The sequence below is a fragment of the Etheostoma cragini genome, chromosome 24 (genome assembly GCF_013103735.1).
Source record: "Etheostoma cragini isolate CJK2018 chromosome 24, CSU_Ecrag_1.0, whole genome shotgun sequence".
Classification (NCBI taxonomy): domain Eukaryota; kingdom Metazoa; phylum Chordata; class Actinopteri; order Perciformes; family Percidae; genus Etheostoma; species Etheostoma cragini.
The window spans coordinates 11954512-11966990 of NC_048430.1; the positions used below are offsets into that span (position 1 = coordinate 11954512).

Genomic DNA, 12479 nt, shown 5'->3' on the forward strand with positions numbered 1-12479 from the left:
TTGTGTGTGTGTGTGTGTGTATGTGTGTGCGCGCACACGTGTCTCTGTGTGGATTTCCTTTTAATCACACATGCATTATGATCTTTTTCTTGTTTTGCTTTAGACTGCTGCAGATCCATACCCCAACGAGATAATTTCAAAGATTACACATTCCTTCTTTTTCATACTGGCAGGCATCAATTAAAATCTTATCAAAACCGAGCAGCGTTATCTGCCAGCGCTGAAAGATAATTTGACAAAAAATCTCTATGAAATGAGCTCGCTCAGAGATTTAAAAAAAAAATCCCCCGCTGGGCTTGCAGTTTGCATGAAAGTTATTTTGTTCAACATGCGGCTTTATTTAGCAATTTTGGCTGCTTCACGAAGATACGGGCAATTCTGCAGAGTTCCTGCTCACTAGAAGTGTTGTTTGCTACAACATTACATCAACGCCAGTCAGTCAACTTTCCCTGGACAAAGGAAAGGTTATTTGATCCACAGCGTGGCTTTGAAGCCTGAAAAATACATTCAAACCATCTTCTATTGCAAGAGCGATGCTGAAACCTCTGCAGTGAAGTGCTTTTTCCTCAAAAAGAGTTTTTCCTGCCCCGATGTTTCACCTGGTTAGAGTGGAACAGACAACCCTCCAGAGTACAAATTGACCTCTCTTATTGCGCTGAATCAAAAGACAGAGCGCTGAATAAAGGGCAATAAGAAAGGCTGCACCTCTCACTCAGTATGAATGCATTAGTCTTTCATGTCGGTGTGTAACATAACCGCCATTGCAAAGCAAAACACTGTCAAGGACACAGGATGTAACGATCCCGAGGGGTTCAGAATGTAGATATGTGTGCACATATATTCTCTCATGGATGTTTAATGTAGCTGTGAGGGTTTTATCACGCCATTGAATGTAATGTTGTGTATGGCAGGCTGCAAGGGCCGATAACTGAACAATAGCAAAGAAGGTTTCAGGGTTTAATAAGATATTAACTGTGTTTGAAACCGTTCCCTCATTCTCTCACTCATATACAGTGCTTATTGAACAGTGAGCTGTACAGGGACTGACTAGAGCCCGGCCGATATATAACGGCGGGCCGATATTAGGCATTTCTCCATCTATTGGTATTGACACAGCTCTTATGATATATCATTGTTCATAGTATAAATGAGCCTAAACAATTCTTAAAGACCCAACTTTGCGCTATTAGAAAGTGTAACATGTAAAATAACCTGACCTTTTTTATTCTAAACTGTAGAGCGGTGATTCCCACAATGGGGGGGGTCACCACTCCTTCAGTGGGTTCACTGATCAATCTGTGATGTCATCAGATGGGATGGGAAAGAAATTCTATGACGCCTGTCTCTATAATGCATTAGAAACAGTTATAATGTGCTATGATAGACAATTATTTTAGAGTATTATATTTGACCTTATAAGGCATTATAATACTTTATAATGTCTTATTAACAGATAACATTAAGACAGCTATATAGACACATAGAAACAAGCAGGTTATGACGCATTATAACTGTGTTATGTATTATAGACAGGCTTCATAGAAGGTGTTACGTGAAGGTTCTCCACGCTAATTTGAGTTTAATATTAGGGAACTATGAATAATCTGTCAGACTGACCTATGAGGCTGTCGGGACGGGGCAGCGCGGTCCTCTGGTACAGGCCGTACGGGTCGGCACCGTAGGCCAGCGGCTGGCTCTGCCGGGGCAGCGTTGAGCCGTAGTGCTGCGGCACGGCTGTCATCCCCGAGCGCAGCGGCGACCCCGTCAAACACCTCCCCTCCACCAGAGAAAGGGTGGAGCCCAGGCGACCCCTGCCTCCTACCAACCCAACACCTGGGGCCTGGAGGCCGTCTGTCGGAGAGGTTGGCGACTGGCAGGCGGGCGGGATGAAGGTGCCGGGGAACACGGCCGCCAGAGGCTTGGGCTCCGAGAGAATGGGTGAGTCGTAGGTGCTGCCCTGGGACGTTCGCAGGGAGATGCGGGAGGGGGAGACCGTGCCGGCGGTGCCGCAACCGGGAGACTGGCTCCTGGAAGGGAGAGAGGCCATCCGGCGTAACACCCTGCCAGACACCTGAGAGGAAGAGATGGGAGAAAAGTTTAATTAGAGATGTTCCGATACCGATATCAGTATCGGAAAAGCCTCCGATACTGCTTAAAATGCCGGCTTCGTTATCAGAAAGTACTGGACTTATTCACCGATCTGGTACCACATAATTTAGCCATAAAGAAAATTGACAAATATCTTTGTGTTCTTGTTTCGTTTTTTTGTTTGCATCCTGCATCTTCATGGTTCGTGGTAGTGTGTGTTGCAGTTTTGCAAAGTTTTACCAGAGGAGTTATTTAAAATCCTCCAACAGTCATTATCAAATGACATTTAACTCATTTTTTTTTATTTTGATTGACTTTAATCTTGGCAGGAAAGCGATTTCGTTCCAAAACAAAATGTCAAGTGTAATATCCATAACACTGTTGACAATTAATCACTTCAACGTTTTGGTTTGAGTTCTGAATAAATACCTGATCAATGAGGCTCTGCACACTGCGCTGCGAATTGTTACCAGTAATGTGACACTTGGAGGCATTGATGCTTTATCACGTCTGATGAAAATGGCATCATTATCTTTTTCATTTGTCCAAGTAAGTGAACGTGCGTGCCTTTGAATAAGCATCTAAATTTATAATACTGCCGGCTGAGCTCTGCGAGTAGTGAATATATTACGATTCGGGAAAGATTTGACGGAATATGTTTTACATTTTGCGTGATAAAGATCTGACTTTTCCTCCTTATTATTGCCAAACGTAAAATGTCCCTCAATTAAAGGCTCAGCCAACTGGATGCTGATCTGTGCCGCCTTAATCCATCAAAGGCCTTGAACGCCTTGAAGGAAAATTGAGAGCCGAGACATGTAAGCACCATCCGGCGAGGCTGCTGGGTTTGGAATAAATCAGGAGAGAAATTCAAATGGGCTCACTGTTATCTGCCATTCCTGTTTCTGCTGTCATTCAAAGAGCATAAAATTATTAGCCACAATGAAAGGATAATATGACACTAAAACATTTCTTAAGGTAAGACTTGCTTCTGATTTGGGTTTTGGCTGATGTTCTTCATCGCTCATGACAGTAATTATTGAGCCCCTAACTACCTACTCTAGGGATGAGGAGCAGGATGAAGATGAATGATGACAAAACATTCAAATGTGTGATGATGGTACCCAGTGGAGATCCGGCCTACCTGCCCAGAGGCCTGGCCCTCGGCTCTTGGGCTCCTCGATATTGAGGCCCGGGGCTCCGATCGCACCACATTTTGGTTGCTGTAAAAACTAACGCTGCTGTCCTGGTAGCCGCTGTCGGAATACGAGGTCATCTGAGCCGAGTGGCCTCCGGAGCCTGGGAGGACAGACAGAACAAGTGAGCAAACACAGCGTAGTCATTGTTCCAGTTTCTAAACAACCCTCATCTATTTCAGTCCAATTTAAAAACATTTATTTATTTATTATTTTATCTTAAACAATCCCGGGATACATCTTTTGCTTATATATGCGTCATGTGACCCAGATGATGTAATAACAGAAACACACAGCCTATAAAGTAAACACCTCTTTATTATAACTACTAGCAATATAAATAATAATAGTAAAACTATATAGTTAGATTAATAATCACTTAAACAATCACAATTTGGCACATCTAAACAGCATCAACAACTACCAGTCGTACGCCTTAGCACCCTAGCTAATGTTAGCGGCTATATGTGTATTGAGGATATTAGGACGTATTGTAATAAGAGGAAGGTTGAACAATCTTCAGGGGTTGCTTCTGGCTTTTCTGTTTTTCATGGCTGTGTCCCATGTCAAAGTGTCCTTGGGCAAGACACTGAAGGTGCCCCCCCGAGTTGCCCCCGATGCTGCGTATCAGAGTGTAAATGTGTGTGAGCATGAATTCCGTAAACTCAAACATCAAAGTTTTTCTCTGAGACTTCCCAGCTGCACGACTGCATCAACGCTTCGCTCCATCAGCCTCTGTTTCTGTGGTTTAACACAAGCTTGGAGGAAGTGTGATGGACTGAAAGTGTCAACCGCTCCAGTGAAGATGCCTAATGTCCAACAGCGACGGGCTGGGAGGTGGTGCCGCAGAGCACCCAGGTGTGAATTTACAATATGTGAAGCTTCTTTTTGACAAGACGCTTATAAAGTATAAAATCCAGAAAGCTAAGTGGAGACAGACTGCCAAAAAACAACAGGTTTTTGATCATGCAGAACAAAACAAAACATGCGAGAATTGAACCCCCCTTCCAATACCATACCCGTGATAAAAAAAAGAAAACAGAAATTATGTCATGCTACAGTTAAAATACAGAATATTATCTGTTATCTAAAATTCTCTCATACAAAGCTGCTCAGTTATAAACTTCTGAAAATGTTGAAGAAAACTTCCCAAATGTAGGAAAAAGCAACAAACAACTCTTAATACACAGATATTTGTCAGAGCTTAGACCCCCCCCCCTCCCCCATACACACACACCCACCCACCCACACCCACATACGATTTAACCCATCACCCTACGAGTCAGTGCAGTCAAGAGTTGTAAAGTGTTCTACATAAGACTTCATAAACTTCCAACACACGCTTTAAAAGTGTGTGCACACCGTGTGGTGTGTACATTTAACAGACCCTCACTGTCATGCAGGGAGGCGCGGTCCGGTTCAGGCATGTAGAGGCCGTCCTCCACCTCCAGGGGACGTCCCGGACATCCAGACCCCTTCAGGACTCCGCCCTGCGACTCTCCACCTGCAGAAACATCTGCCTTTAGGTCAAAAACATACAGAAAGGCTAAAGTAAAGGAGTGGGGGGGGTATTTTTTTGTTTTTATTTTCTTCTACAAACTAACGCAATGTGGGTTTTTGGCCCCTTTTTCATTGCTTAATCTATTGTACTTCACCTGTACCAATTCCCCCAAATCATTCCCCTTCTCTCACACACACAGACACACACACACACACACACACACACACACACACACACACAATCAGCACCCTCAACATTTTGTCTGTCTTTTGTCTTGTCTAGTTTCAGTGTCTCAACCGTTCACACATGGATTAATTTCCAATACATGATGTATCCTTGTCTTTGTTTTGTCCCTCCCCTGTCTTGTACTGCGTCAATTAATTAGTTAAGTTACTTAATTTTTTTAAATTAAAGTTAAAAGCAATCAGCTAGACCTGGGTAGACTGTTGGAAAAGTGACACATTTCCCTACAATACGGTACTATAGAATATCAAAACAAAGTCGGTATGGCAACCTTTTTGCAGCATCACCTTTGCAGACAGAGTCTAGTAATCACAGATATTAAATGTATTGATTCGTTGACACAAAAGAAAACAGCATTTTAGGACAGTATTTTTGTTTTATTGGAAAGTCGACAGTGAAGAATGGCCCAGGAAACAGAGGAGACACATCTTTGACAGAATAATAAATGGGTCTATTTCAAAGCCCATAGATTCTGGCAGAAACATTATTTTGTTTTTCTTCCCCAATGCTTTCTTTGGGTTGAAATCATATAGATTAGATCTAATGTTAAGCAACAGGACCTTTTTTTTGCAGTAAGATGGTAAAATGTTATATTATACCTTGTGGAAGCAGCCACCTTCTTGTAACTTTATCTTCCTAAAAATCGCTTTTAAAAATAAAACTAAAGGTTAAAAGTGAGAAATCGTACCTGCGGATCTCCATGCAAACGACTTCTCGGATGAGCTTCGGCAGACGAAACGAGGAGGAAATGGAGGAGAAGAGAGAGCACAGAGAGACACACGGATCAAATCGGAATCATGGCCAAATGCTACATTCAATCATCCAGGAAGAAAGGGTTTCAAATGTTAAATACATTCGTAAATATATATTAGAAATCTTTTGCCTCAAAAACATTTCTTCCCAAGCCTCTGCCATTACTGTGTGGTTTTCAATTTATTTTTCAAATTGATAAAAAGATGAAAGTCAGTTTATCCCAGCTGGGGATCAGACATGTTATATAACCTCTGGGCTAAGGAAACACCTGCAGCTGGAAGCCAATCATTTCCTCTCATGACTGGAACAAAAAATGTTTTTACTTTACATTAATTCGGATAATATCTTGGCAAAAAATTACCAGTACCATTTTACGGTTGAGTTTTAGACATCTCTGATCCCCAAAAATTAAAATACAGAAAAACCCAACAGAAAATTCGTTCATATTAAAGAGTAACTACTGTTTTTTTCAGTAAAAAAACAGTAGTTGGACCCTATTTTCCATAAGTGACTGATGGGAACAGCAATCTTTGACATTGGTCCAATATTAAGTGAGCTCGCTGCAGTTGGCAGCAGAGAAACAAGCTACAATGTAAGTCAATAGGGCAATTGTCCAGCTTGTATTTACCTTTACAAGTGTGCTTGTTTGGCCGCAGACAGGCTCAGATTAATATTCTAAGTGTCTGATAACATTATGGAAAGGATCCCTACGGAGATAGTCCTATAAAAATTCTTTAAGAGCTTTCTGTTTAACCAGAAACAGCTCTGAAGTTGCTAGCGCTAAACCCACCAGACTCCATTTAAAAAAACAATACTTTTACCGTGTATAGAACCAACATATTTTCACATTTAAATTGGTAAACTATGTGTTTATTGCAACCAAAACTAAAGTTCTGATTGTTGGAAAAGTAGAAAGACGCCCAAACTACTTTTCACAGTTTTATTTTCTTTCTATCCCGACTTAGAATGAAGTGTATTTTACGATGCTAAAATTACTGTTTATTTACATGGAGTCTGGTGGCTTTAGCAAACGCAATTTTGCGGATGTATTTATGTTTAATAAAAGTTCTTACTCTTTAACAGAAAGGATGTCCTACTTAGAAATACTTCCCATAATGTTGTCAGACACATCACATGACAAATCACTTTTGTGAAGGTAAATACAAGCTGGACAATTGCCCTTTTAACTTACATTGTAACTTGTTTTGCCGCTGCCAGCCGCAGCAATCTCGTTTAATACTAATTTCAAAGATTGTTGTTCCCATCAGTCACTTAGACACAAAAACACAGGGACTATAGGGTCCAGATTGAAAGAAACAGTAGTTAGCCTTTAAGATGATATATAGGCCCGTATTTTTGCAGACTTTTATAGTGTAGATACCAGTATTGGATACTGTCTAAAATGCTGGTATAGGTATCGGAGAGTTTATGCGCCGATCCAATACCACGCAATTTAGCCCTGAAGAAAATCATTTTAAAGTAGTTAAAATTTGTTCACAAAGAGTTTAACAACAAAGATAGGAATCATATCACATCCATACAGGGATAGTAGCATACAGCTGTTAAAATATAATAAAATGTATAACGGACTGGTATCGGATCGGTACTCCGTGACGGCCGATCAACAAGTCCAGGTTTCGGAATCGGTATCAGGAAGCAAACAAGGTATCAAACCATCTCTATTTTTTCCCCGCAGGAGTATGGTCAAAATCAAAGGTTACTGGATATTGTGATATGGATTAGAACAAAATTTGAATATTTCTTTTTTTAAAGATTATTCTTGGGGCTTTATTATAGAGTGGATAGACATGAAAGGGGGAGAGTAATGGGGGATGACATGCAGCTTTTTATGTTTTGTGGATCCCAAGGTTTCTGTTTTATGCTCAGAGTGACATACGCAGGTTGTGACAGCCCAATGTGACTGTCAAGTATCTTAACATCGTTCCTCATGAAGACCAACATCACTAGTATGTGGTTTGACAGAGCGGTCTGCAACCACGCGTGACTTACAGCCAACTGTAAGCCTTACAACAACACAAATTATGTTTTGAGTGCATTTCGGGACTTACATTTTTTAAGAAATGTTCGAAAAAGTCAACATCTAAAGTGCAATTAGTGTTACAGAGAAGAGCCAGTAGACCTTAGAACACTTTTTCTGAATAAACGGTAAATTTCAATCTGAGATGTGATTTTTATGAACTGTGAGGGCTTTTTATTGCAACAACTTTGCTAAAATTTACCTTTTTAGGGTATTTGCATAGAACTGATCCCCATATTTATCATATTAAAATGTTCATAACAAACTCAATTTTGCGTATTTGTGAAACCAACCAAATCTCAGTGTAGTATCAATACTTTTTCTCTTACTTACTGGGGAGTAAGACACATTCTTTGTGATTCAATCCAAAGAAACATGCCGTCAAATCTACCTGCTACTGTCTCCCGCTGGTGACTCAGCTCCCAGCATGCACCTCTCCAGCTGGCTCGCCACGATCTGCCGCTCCTCCTCCAGCTCCCGAGTCAGCCGCTCAAACTGAAGCTCCTACGAGAAGACACATGTGCAGTCATTGGAACCCGACACCCACTAGGACGCTGCAATTTAAAGGCTGTGTAGCAGGTTAACCACCAGTGCAATTTCCGAGAGTTGGGGGACGTCTCCTGGTGAGTTGCTATCATTTAGCAACGCAGCTGTGCTTCTTTTAAAGCCCTATTTAATGCCAGTTAGAATTAGATGTTAAACCCATTTTGTATTTGTCCTGAATGACTCGACTGAATTCACTCACCTGCTGTGAGCGCGCTGAGAGACTGCTAAAGTAAATTCAAGATTTAAAACACCACACCTGTGTCTGAGCTGAGGACCCGCTGCAGAGCAGCTGAGGACAGCACCTGGGGCGCTTCCATTCATTATTGTGCCGTTTCTGTAAGTTTAGAGGAAGACTGAGTTGAATCAATCCAACAAACATGCACAGCAGCAGGCTGACATTTTGGGTCTATATGGGGATAGTCTATATGGATGACGTTCCACTTCCGGGATTGCTCCTTTGCCTACTGAAATCCAGTAGACTTCAATTATAAGGCCGGATGTTCGTCACCTTCCGTTTTCTAACTGTTGGTATTCTAAAAGTTCTGAGGACTATGGTTACCTGGTCCTCAGACCTCTGCAGAGTAAATCCAGACAGCTAGCTAGACTATCTGTCCAATCTGAGTTCTCTGTTGACGATTAAAACTACTTCTGAACGTACACATGTTCCACCAAAACCAGTTCCTTCATGAGACTATTTTGCAGAGGCACCGTGGCTGTCTGGCGCTAAGCACCGCCCAAGACGATTGTGATTGGTTTAAAGAAATGCCAATAAACAAGAGCAAGTTTTTCTCTCATCCCGGAATGTTGTATGGACTCGCCAGAGTCTCCCCTGCAAAGTGTGAATGGAGGTCTGGACATGCAAGACTATGGGGATGACAGCCAATATTGCAATATTTAAATTCAAACTTAAACTTTTGTAGGACTTCTGACAATAGTCAAATTCAAATGTAAGACCCATTTCGCCTTCCGTCCACCATGACTCACCTGTTGTTCTCGGGGAATTTAAGACTACAGATTAGGTTACCTGTGAAACCCCACATTCACATCTTCATCCACAGTAAATGTTGAGGTTCTTGTACTGTAGTTAAGTCTTTTCTTTTCAGTATTTTTTGCAGTGTTACATTTGTACTTTTACTTAAGTAAAGGATCTGAATGCTTCTTCCACCAATGCACAACACTACAACATGCGCTACTTATTTAAAACACTATGAGCTGGTACAAGTATGAGAGTAGAGCAGATGTTTGCCGATTGTGGTCAGAGAGCCGGTTGTTTTGGCACTCCCTCCTTTCTATTCTGTTACATAAAACTAGAGGCTTCCCAGCTGCTTCATAAATCTTCTAGGAACCACAGCTGGTCCACTGGAGAATTAGCTGTCTGCAAATAATGTCTAAATACAACAACAAAAAACACCCGGCTGGAAAAAACACCGCTTCCCAGGAAACCCTTGTTGTGAAGTAGTTCAGTAAAATACTACTGAGGGCAATTTCTGTTAGTTGAGTTGTCAATAGATTGTACATTTAAGCAGGAATTATGGTGCGTGTGTGTGTGTGTGTGTGTGTCGAGTGACAGTGATAAGCTTCAGACTCTAGAGCCATAGTGGTACTATGGTTTTCTGACAACATCCCACAATTCTATACCAGGAAAAGTTAACTCTCTCCTTGATTTCGGATCCCTATGGCAACACCTGCACTCACGCCAACGTTTTGCCGCCTGATTGGGTCTTGTCCGTCACAACGTCTCGTTCACTGAGACTAAAGCTACTAATGATACAATGGCAACTACCAGCAACGGGCAGTGTCTACATCCTACCTCCTGTTTATGCCCAGTATACCAGAATATTGATGAGATATGAGGTTTGGGCGTGTTAGTTTAAATAGAGATTAGTTCTTCTACTGGAGATAAAAAACCTTCAGATCAGATTTGGCTTGGAGCACCTCGTAAAAACCAAAAGGTTGCAATGAAGAGGTAGGATCAGAGTTCAAGTAGGACCAGATAAATTATCCGATATCTGAGCTGCATTATGCTCATTGACTCCTTCATCATGACAGTGGAATATGACACAATAGTTCCAAACATTCTAGAACACAGCCAACACATCAGACACCAGAATCTTCACCAGATCAGTCAACTGACCTTTGTTTCTGTGTGCAGAACCATGTCAGGATTAGCTGTTGGCATTTCTAACCGTCTCATTCAAATTAGTTTGGAAAAACATCCTTAACCTGTGGCTATGAGTTACAAGCAGCAGGCTTCCCATTATAACATGGAGGCGAAGTCCTGCTCTGCTGCCTTTTTGGACACAAACCTCCAAGTCATCAGAGGAAGCCAGTTATCTTCCGAGTCTTCAGACTACTTAGTCCTGGACTTAATTGGACAAGGAGCTTTTGCGAAAGTTGCCAAGTGTGTTAAGTCAGCCACCAATGAGACGGTGGCTGTGAGGATAACAAAGAAATGCTCAGGGTCTGAGGCAGAAGACGAGGATGCTATCCTGCAAAAGCTGAAGGCGTTTGACCCAGACACGTGGCACTTTGTAAGGTGGGACAGCTCATTCATCTACAAAGCACATCTCTGTCAGGAATTTGAACTGCTGGATATGAATCTCAAGGAATTTGTGAATATGAGACCAACCTTGTCACTTCCCCTGAGAGACATCCGGCCTATTTTACATCAGGTGGCCACAGCTCTGCAGCTCCTGAAGAGCTTAACGATTGCTCATTCCGATCTCAAACCTGAGAACATTATGCTGGTGGACCATGTACGGAAGCCATTAAAGATTAAACTGATTGACTTTGGCTCCGCCTGCGATGCTTCAAAAGCAGAAAAGGGCTCATGTATTCAGCACCAGTGGTACCGGGCTCCAGAGATCATTCTGGGTCTCCCCTGTAACGAGGCAATAGACATGTGGTCCCTGGGCTGCATTGCTGCCGAGCTGTTCCTAGGCTTCCCGCTTTACCCTGGGAGCTGTGACTATGAGATTATTTGGAAGATAACGCAAACTCAGGGTCAGCTGCCAGGGTACTTCCTCAGTGGTGGACTCAAAACGAGTCAGTTTTACCGGAAGACTTGGCCAAATATATGGAAACTCATGACACCACACGAGTATGAACGCATCCCGTGGATCGACTGCATGTTTGGCTCCCTGGATGATCTGAAGAAGGTCCAGCAGAAGCCAGACAGGCGTCTGTCAGAGGCAGACACTGTGAGAGATAAGGCGGACCTGGAGAACTTTGTGGAGCTGGTCAAGCAGATGCTGCAGCTGGATCCTACTCAGAGAATAACACCCGGCCAAGTGTTGCAACATCCTTTAGTTGCAATGAGCCATCTGATAGACTTCTGTTGCCCGCAAAGTCTGAGCTCAGATGAGCCAACCCAGCAGCCACCCTCAGAAAACCCGTTATCCAAAAGATCCTCCTTTGGGACTCAAAGTCAACAACACCTACTGTCACTGTCTGACACGTATAAATCTAGGCTTGCCCACATCAAGCCTTTGGAGGAAAGAAAGAGGGCCTATGCTGAAATTTCACAGAGTAACAGAATCACAGATAGCACCTCCCCCTTACAGAAGAGGAGGAAAATCTGTGCAGGTAAACTATTGATGAAAAGGTCTTTCTGTGAAATTACAAAGAACAACAAAAGAATCCCGGGGATCTCCTCCCCAAAAAGTACAAGGAGAAAGACTTGGGTAGGTAGACCTCTGATTAAAAGGCATTCCCGGGAAATTAAGAAGGGCAGAAAAATAATCCCAAAGATCTCCTCCCCCCAAAGAATGATCATAGATTCAGAGGAGAAAGACACAGAGCTACCAAGTAGCTCTAAAATGGCCCCATCCACTGTGGTCCATGTAAAATTTCAGATGAAGGACAAAAAAGAGACAAAGGGCAACAACAGAATGCCAGAGATCTCCTCCCCAGAAAGGATGATCTTAGATTCAGAGGAGAAAGACACCGAGATACCAAGTAGCTCTAACAAGGCCCCATTCACTATGATCCCCGTCACATTTCAGAGGAAGGAAGAGGACAAAAATAAGACAAAAGCAGTAACCAAGATATGGATCATCGGGTCAAGTTATATCCGACGAGGCAAGGAAGCAGCTTTTGAGAACTTTGGGGAGAA

At 42.4% G+C, this 12479-nt stretch overlaps 1 protein-coding gene across 4 annotated transcripts in view; it reads right to left on the minus strand.

Annotated features, from left to right (window-relative positions):
• The window catches only part of LOC117939457 (plakophilin-4-like), a 43046-nt gene that overhangs the window by 20623 nt on the left and 9944 nt on the right, over window positions 1-12479 (minus strand). For 3 of the 4 annotated variants that reach the window (XR_004655585.1, XR_004655586.1, XM_034864822.1), the window contains exons 3-7: window positions 8211-8323; window positions 5717-5751; window positions 4672-4788; window positions 3233-3387; window positions 1618-2071 (exon numbers count right to left, since the gene is read on the minus strand). Coding sequence is in view for 1 of the 4 variants with exons in the window: in XM_034864822.1 (XP_034720713.1) it covers window positions 1618-2071; window positions 3233-3387; window positions 4672-4788; window positions 5717-5751; window positions 8211-8323 (874 nt within the window). In the remaining 3 variants the exon portion in view is untranslated. The remainder of the gene's footprint in view (window positions 1-1617; window positions 2072-3232; window positions 3388-4671; window positions 4789-5716; window positions 5752-8210; window positions 8324-12479) is intronic. The other variant, XR_004655587.1, reaches the window with a different exon arrangement.